This window comes from Akanthomyces muscarius, chromosome 4, assembly GCF_028009165.1.
Source record: "Akanthomyces muscarius strain Ve6 chromosome 4, whole genome shotgun sequence".
Classification (NCBI taxonomy): Eukaryota; Fungi; Ascomycota; class Sordariomycetes; order Hypocreales; family Cordycipitaceae; genus Akanthomyces; species Akanthomyces muscarius.
In genome coordinates, this window is record NC_079244.1 from 3,287,818 (window position 1) to 3,296,040 (window position 8,223).

An 8,223-nucleotide genomic window follows, 5' to 3' on the forward strand; every position below is an offset into this window, starting at 1 on the left:
CGCTGGAGCAGTACCTACCTCACTGACAGCAGGCCCTGGAGCCCGTCTTTTCAGCACTGCGGCCACTGAAGCCAGCGCTAGTTACAGCACCATCGACAGTGCCGCAACCCCGCTATCCACTCGCTCGGCTCAAGCCCCTCCTCCTCTTCGTCCCGCCAGCTTGTCGACTTTTTCTTCCCGTCGTCGTCCGCTTGCCGCCTCGTCTGCTCTCCCTCTTCTCTTCCCAGGACAGCGTGATACTCGACCATTCTCTACAACCCCCGCAGCCATGGTCGCCACCAAACTCGACGGCACCGCCATTGCCAAGAGCATCCGCGAGCGCATCGGCCGCGAGATTGCTGAGCGTCAAAAACTGAACCCCCGCTACCGCCCCTCTCTCAAGATTGTCCAAGGTACGAGAAACCACCCGTGAATCTTGTGTGTTTTGGCGCCATCAATCATGCCATCAAACCTCGGCTTTCACCTATTCAATGCTTCGTTACTCTGAGCAGCTGCTAACTTTACTCTTCTCGCAGTCGGTGACCGTCCCGATTCCAGTTCGTTGCAACTCCCGCAATCACCCAACCCACCACCCCCGCAAACTGACTCATATATCTACAGGCACATATGTGCGCATGAAGCTCAAGGCCGCTGAAGAGGTATGCTCATTGCTAGGTATCATATGCCCGTATATGCGACGCTAACCTCGACAGGCCAACATTGACTGCGAGCTCATTTCCCTCCCCGAGTCCACTTCCGAGCCCGAGATCCTCGACCTAATCCGCCGCCTCAACCACAACTCCTCAGTCAACGGCATCCTTGTCCAATTGCCTCTGCCCGCGCACCTTTCCGAGTACGCCGTGACATCTGCCGTCGCAGATGAGAAGGATGTCGACGGCTTCGGCACCAACAACATCGGTGAGCTCGCCAAGCGCGGCGGCACTCCCATCTTCACCCCATGCACTCCCAAGGGTGTCATGCACCTCCTAAAAGAGGCCAACGTCGACCTGGCCGGCAAGTATGCCGTTGTCCTCGGCCGTAGCAACATTGTCGGCAGCCCCGTCAGCTACCTGCTGCGCAATGCCGACGCCACCGTCACCGTCTGCCACTCCAAGACGGCTGGTCTTGAGAACCATCTCAAGCAGGCCGACATTGTCATTGCTGCCATTGGCGCTCCCCACTTTGTCAAGGGCGAGTGGCTCAAGGAGGGTGCCATCGTTATCGATGTCGGTACCAACTTCGTCCCCGACGCCAGCAAAAAGTCTGGCCAGCGTCTCGTCGGCGACGTCGAGTTTGAGTCTGCTTCCCAGGTCGCCTCGGTCATCACCCCCGTCCCCGGCGGCGTTGGCCCCATGACCGTTGCCATGCTTCTCGAGAACGTTGTTGAGGCGACCAACGTCTTCTTCGAAAACGAGAAGCTCCGCAAGACAGTTCCTCTGCCGCTCAAGCTCCTCGACCCTGTGCCCTCTGACATTGCCATTTCTCGTGCGCAGACTCCCAAGCAAATCACCCGCATTGCCGCCGAAGTGGGCATCGCTCCCCACGAGCTCGAGCCTTACGGTGCATACAAGGCCAAGGTTGACCTGGGCCTTCTTGAGCGTCTTCAACACCGCAAGAATGGTCGCTATGTCGTTGTTACCGGTATTACCCCTACTCCTCTTGGTGAGGGCAAGTCCACCACCACCATGGGTATTGCCCAGGCCCTGGGCGCACACATTGGCCGAGTTACTTTTGCCAACGTCCGCCAGCCTAGCCAAGGCCCTACCTTTGGAATCAAGGGCGGCGCCGCCGGCGGTGGCTACAGCCAGGTCATTCCCATGGACGAGTTCAACTTGCACTTGACCGGTGACATTCACGCCATTACCGCTGCCAACAACCTGCTGGCCGCCGCCATCGAGACCCGCATCTTCCACGAGAACACCCAGAAGGATGCTGCTCTCTTCCGTCGCCTGGTTCCCGCCAAGAACGGTGCCCGCAAGTTTGCTCCCATCATGTTTCGCCGCCTCAAAAAGCTGGGCATTGACAAGGTAAATCCTGATGACCTCACTGAAGAGGAAGTCAGCCGCTTTGCCCGCCTTGACATTGACCCCGAGACCATTACCTGGAGACGTGTCCTCGATGTCAACGATCGCCACCTCCGTGGCATCACTGTAGGCACCGCGCCCACTGAGAAGGGCCAGACTCGCGAGACGGGCTTTGACATTTCCGTTGCCAGTGAATGCATGGCCATTCTGGCTCTCAGCACCAGCCTGCCTGATATGCGCGAGCGCCTTGGCCGCATGGTTGTTGCCACTTCTCGCAAGGGCGACCCCGTTACTTGCGACGACATTGGTGCTGGCGGTGCCCTGACTGCTCTCATGAAGGATGCCATCAAGCCCAACCTGATGCAGACTCTCGAGGGTACCCCCGTCTTTGTTCACGCCGGTCCCTTTGCCAACATTTCCATTGGCCAGAGCTCCATCATCGCCGACAGACTTGCTCTCAAGCTTGCCGGTACGGAGCCCGATGAGGATGTCAACGAGAAGGCTGGTTTCGTCGTTACCGAGGCTGGCTTCGACTTTACCATGGGCGGTGAGCGATTCTTCAACATCAAGTGTCGCACCTCTGGTCTTGTCCCCGACGTTGTCGTTGTCGTCGCTACTGTCCGTGCTCTCAAGGTCCACGGCGGCGGTCCTCCCATTGCCCCTGGTGCTCCTCTGAACGCCGTCTACAGGGAAGAGAATGTCGACATCCTCCGTGCTGGATGTGTCAACCTCAAGAAGCACATTGCCAACGCCAAGTCGTTTGGCGTGCCTGTCGTTGTCGCCATTAACAAGTTTGCCACGGATACCGATGCTGAAATCCAAGTTATCCGCGAGGAGGCTATTGCCGCCGGTGCCGAGGACGCCATTCTGTCGGACCACTGGGCCAAGGGCGGCGTTGGTGCCGTTGACCTGGCAAATGGTGTCATTGCTGCTAGCGAGAAGCCCAAGGAGCTAACGCTCACCTACAGTTTGGACGGCAGCGTACAAGAGCGCATCGAGGCCATTGGCAAGAAGATGTACGGCGCCGCTGCCGTCGAGTTCAGTGAGCTGGCTCAGAAGAAGGTTGACACGTACACCAAGCAGGGCTACGGCAACCTGCCCATCTGCATTGCGAAGACGCAGTACTCTCTGTCGCACGACCCCGACCTGAAGGGTGCTCCCACCGGGTTTACCATTCCCATCCGTGATGTACGCATGGCCGCTGGTGCTGGATATCTGTATGCTCTGGCTGCTGATATCCAGACCATCCCTGGCCTGCCCACCGCTCCCGGCTACCTCAACGTTGATGTTGATCTGGAGACTGGCGAGATTGACGGTCTGTTTTAAAGGATGCAAAAACAAGTCTTCCTATTGCAACACTTTATATATAATACGCATACTGGCTCTTTAACACTTGGCCGGGGTGCATGTGCATTGCACATACACGAGCGACACTCAACGTATCATGAGCATTTCTTGGGAAATTGCATGGGAATGGGAAAAGAATTGGGGGCCCAAATGAAATGGAACAAATTTAACAAGGGGCATGATGTATTTCTTCAACAGCAAATGGCGTAAATATCCCGCAATGGTATTCTTTTTCTTTTCTATATTTTGGTTACATAGTCAATGAATGGGTTTTATCCATTGTTCAATTAACAGGCTTTTCCCATGGTGGTAACGTGTTTCTGGCAAGTGAGGCATGTCGCCCAGGTTTGCCCGGCTTCGAATTGAGTAGCGCACACAACCGTATGCAATGGTCACATGTTAATCAAGGGAACATGACAGTAGAGGTTGCTGTAAGTGCACGTGTGGGTGGGTGGAGGGGTAGAGTCAGAACGAGAACGGGAACGAATCATCTGTGCTGCCCCTCGCCGCCGAAAGAGGGAAAAGAGACTGAGCTTGGCGAGCCTCGCACAACCTGTCTTTGGAGAGGAGTGTTTTATTCTGAAGGGGCAAAATAAGCATTCGTCTCTCCATTCTCTGCAGTGCCTCGGCAAGACGACCAAGGTGGAAGAACAGCAGTGGTGGAAAAGACTCCCTCACACCCACACCCGTTTCGCTTTTCGAGCGAGCATCAGCATGCGTGTAAGACGAGCTTGCACAACCCCTTCGCTTTTCTTGCTCTCTTGCATCAGCTCTTGACTACCTACCCAATGAGTAATTTTCTTGCCTTGATAAAACGTTGTCTATTCTTGCCCATCATGTGTAAAACTATCAATACGGATCGTTCTGTGTCTGTGTTCAGATCTCTGCCTGCAGGCCGCGACCAAGCAGGCCAGCTGCTTTTCTCATAGAATTTTATCCCCCTGAAAGACCTCCGGTTTTTTATTTTATTTTTATTCATTTTTATTTATTTATAAATTTAACTTTAAATTCTTTTCTTCTGTGTTGCTTTTGATCCAAATTATCAATAGCACAAACATGACCAGAAGTGTGCAGTGCGGCGCACCTCTGTGTATGCACTGGGCTACGATGCCGACTGGTGCAGATTTACAAGATGATTTAGTTTTCAAGCTTCTTGGGAAAACAGGTCCGGTAGTTATCGGGGCTAGCCGGATCGCCGACCAGGCAAACCAGCGGGGAGGGAGCGAACGGAGGCGAAGAGGAAGGAAAAAAAAAAGGTGACGGGCCGCAAGTGGGCAGAGTGGGCGGGCAACTGTTGGTTGGCTGCCAGGTGGGAAAAACGAGAAGGGAAAAAAAAAAAAAAAAAAAAAAAAAGGCTGACGGACCGGCAGGACGGGCAAACGGGCATCGAGTGGGCACTGACAAGTTGGCAGCTGGCAGCCAAGCGAGGTGGAGGAGAGCGCGTTTGCACGCGTCGCGAGTGACGGGCCACTGGCAGCCAGTAACGTTAGGTAGTTAACTAGTTAGTTGGAGCTCGGCGGCCCGCAAGCATCGACACGACCCCGGTCTTTGTAATTTTCTTTTTGATTGGATCATACACAATAATCTGCCTCTTGATTTCCCAACAGTGGTTGAGGACGAAGATGTCATCAAAGCTAGCCTCTGTGCGCCAGGCGTCGTCGACGAAATCTCATGTACTTGCCGCAGACTGCCAGCCAGCCTCGTGGTTTCTTCCTCTTGTTCAGATTCCAGGCCAGATCCCTCCAGCAACAGGGCCACACCCCCCCAAAACGACCCGCTGTAGCTCAAGCTTAGCACACCACGCCCACTGGGGGGGGCGCTCAACCGCTGTTTCCAGGCGCTCCAGCGTCCGCTACAGTGACCGTTAGCGCTGCAGACTAACCACCAGCAGCTGGAGCCACGCCCCATTTCCTAAAACGAACGAGATAAACAAGCCCGTCGACAGCTCACGCTTTCTTTTCTGCTGGCTCCGGCCTCATGTCCAGTCTCCAGCCCAGTCCTGCCCTGCCCAAGTCGCTGTCTTCATCAGATCAGTCCCCCAGCCCCCCCATTTTCTTACCTCTTTTCCACGATCGCGTCCTTTTCCATCTCTCCTACACCCCCCCTCGTCACGTCGCTTTCTATTACAAGACGAAAAAAAAGACCATCCTGCCAACTGCTAGGTAGGTACCTGCCCACGGCCGCCCACCTGCCCGTAATCCCAGGTCCCCGTCTAGTTACTTCCCTGCCCCCCCCTCCCCATTTCCCTTTTCTTCCTTCTCATCTAAACAAAAAAAGAGCATCTTGTTATTCGGACTTTATCTGGCTTCCCGTGTCTCTTTTGTCCCACGACACATTACCCGCAAAAAAAAAAAAAAGATACTTCTTTTTTTATATATTAACAAGCTTCAATTAGCTTTCTCTATATTCCTTTCTCTCACCAAAGAAAAAGAACACTCGTACCAACGTGCGCTCCATCCCGTTTCCAGCCATGTCCTCGTCAAACAACTCCAACGCCTGGCTCAAGGCCAAGAAAAAGACTGAGCTCACCGAGATTGCCGACAAGATTGGCCTCAAGAGGTAAGTTTCTTTGTGTTGCCTCCTCCCGCTTCTGTATCGTCGCCGCCGGGCTTTGGTTGGCGCATCATGCCGCTGTGCGTTGTGCTGTGCTTGTGCTCTCTTGCTGTCGCTCGCGCGCGCCGCATCGCATCGCAGCGCGCCAAAATGGCTCCCGCTCCTGTCGCCACCGCCTTGTCGCATTCGCCACCAGCTGCCGTTGCGCGCGTCCACATGGCCTCACCGGCTTATCGGCGAGGCTTTGCGACTGCGATGCGCTTTTTGCCTGCGCGCCCAGTTCAGCAGCCTCGGTCAGCTGGCCGTGCCTGCCTTGAGCTGCGCAAACTCATGTGCGACTATTTACCGCACCTTCGGCGCTGTGCCTGCTCCGGCGACGACCTTCACCCAGACGCTCATGATCCACCCTCAAAGCTTCACGCGCCGCAACCGCTTCTTGCGCGCTCTTCCAGCTCCAATGCTAACCAATCCCCCCGCAGCTACAAGGACCTCAAGAAGAGCGACCTCGAAGCTGCTCTCGATGACTTTATTGCTCAGCACTCCTCTCGCTTCTCTTCCAACTCCGACCTCGCCGGCTACTTCGCCAGCCGCTCCAGGACTCTCACCTCCCCCATTAAGAAGGAGAAGGAGACCATAAAGGAGGAGGCTGAAAAGGGCCTCAAGGTTGTTAAGCGCAGAGTCACCAAGGCCGCCGAAGAGATTGCTGCCGAGTAAGTAGCTTCCCTGCTGCTTCATCAACATTGTCGCAAAAGACACGAGCCCACTAACACGACCGAATCCAGGGCCAACTCTAGCGCCGTCCTGCGCACGCCCGCTCGTAGCCTTTCCCAGGTTGCCTCTCGCGTCCCCCTTCCTGCTTCCCCCGCGGACATTGCCTTTGCCGTCGACCGCTCCACCGTCGCCCTGCGCAAGCGCGCTGCCTCCATCTACCAGGAGAGCGGCATCACCGAGGCTTCCAATGCCACCCGCGAGACTCTGAGCACCGTCACTAGCGTTCTCTTCTCCGTCGCTGCTTTCGAGCTCTACTACATTCGCCCCGCCATTCTCGCCAACCGCTTTGCCTTTACCATTCCCGCCATTTCGGCCATCGGCACCGATGACTTCAACGTCTACCTCCCGGACATGTTCCTGCTCTTGACCTCGAGCTTCTGGTCCCCCGCCCTGACCTGGGTTTTTACCAGCATTCTCATCCCCAGCATCTTTGGCTACTTCTTCAACATCTCGGCCAACAGCCACTCCGGTCCCCGCACCCGCGCCCGCGCTCTTAACGAGACCGTTGTCGACCCCCTCACCTTTAGCATCGTCAAGGCGCTGCTGGCCTATGTCGTCTACGCCCAGGGCGTCACCTTCGGTGGCCTTCTCTCCGAGTTCTCCGTCGCTCGTCTCAACAACGCCGTCTACGGTGGCTACCAGGGCATCCTGGTCGGTACCGCCATTACCGGCCTCGTTGCCATTTACGACGCTGCTCTCAAGAGATAAAGCAAAACATGAAAAATATGGCTTGCCATGCAAAAATGCCCTGCGCATTATCCTCCGGCTTACTGTCCATGTACTTGCTCAGCTTGCTTGATGATACACGAAGCTTATTATTATTTTTTGCCTTTGCTTTTTTTTTTCTACACTTGGACACGACGAGTCGATTCTTGCTTTTCACTCGCTCTTTACGGTTTTTGGAAACGTCATTTCACCCAGTCGACTTGGGCTACCCCGAACTCAACATAGAATCCGGCATTTTGTCTTTCGGCCTCGATTTGGATTTTGGCTTCTCTTGCAGACCTCGGGTCAATGCTCCTCCGACTCTAAAGATTGAGTGCACAGTCTTTCTGTTTCGACACCATGGGCGTTTTACGGCGCTAATGGCGTCTGGCGTGGGAAGGCAGCTTCTTTTTATACTTCTGCAACATTTACTTGTGCCTACTTCTTTGATACCTTTTTTTGACGTTGGTTCTATCTCTTCACGAATTTGCCGGGCGGGTTGGTTAATGATGGTGTCGTACGCTACAATCAGGTTATTGGACCACGAATACGGCTCGTGTTTGCTCGGAACAGTGCGTGTGCTTTGTGAAGCGGCATGGAACCCGCCTTGTTGGGACGTGTAGCGACTCTCTGAATGTTTTCCTACTCTTCTTTTATTTGACGGCTTGAATTTCTGCCTTTGGTTCTTGATAAATCTCTTTTTTTTTTGGTTCCTGCTTGGACCACGATTTGGCACAAGCGGAAGGGGACATGAGGATGAATGATTCTGAAGAGTGGATGGATGGGAAAATGCAAGTCATGAAACGACTGGGCAACAAGGAGGCGGGCTTACAAGGAAACGGAA

General features: G+C 54.7%; 2 protein-coding genes across 2 annotated transcripts; both read left to right on the plus strand.

Moving 5' to 3' along the window:
• Positions 1-268: 268 nt before the first annotated feature.
• Positions 269-3,329, plus strand: LMH87_011782 (uncharacterized protein; the record flags this gene model as incomplete). The annotated part of the gene is made up of 4 exons (XM_056200982.1): positions 269-392; positions 516-536; positions 601-638; positions 693-3,329. The coding sequence occupies 4 exons, from the start codon at positions 269-271 to the stop codon at positions 3,327-3,329; spliced, it is 2,820 nt and encodes a 939-aa protein (XP_056052779.1).
• Positions 3,330-5,820: 2,491 nt separating this feature from the next.
• LMH87_011783 (uncharacterized protein) lies at positions 5,821-7,382 on the plus strand (the record flags this gene model as incomplete). Its single annotated transcript, XM_056200983.1, has 3 exons — positions 5,821-5,909; positions 6,383-6,613; positions 6,686-7,382. The coding sequence occupies 3 exons, from the start codon at positions 5,821-5,823 to the stop codon at positions 7,380-7,382; spliced, it is 1,017 nt and encodes a 338-aa protein (XP_056052780.1).
• Positions 7,383-8,223: the final 841 nt, after the last annotated feature.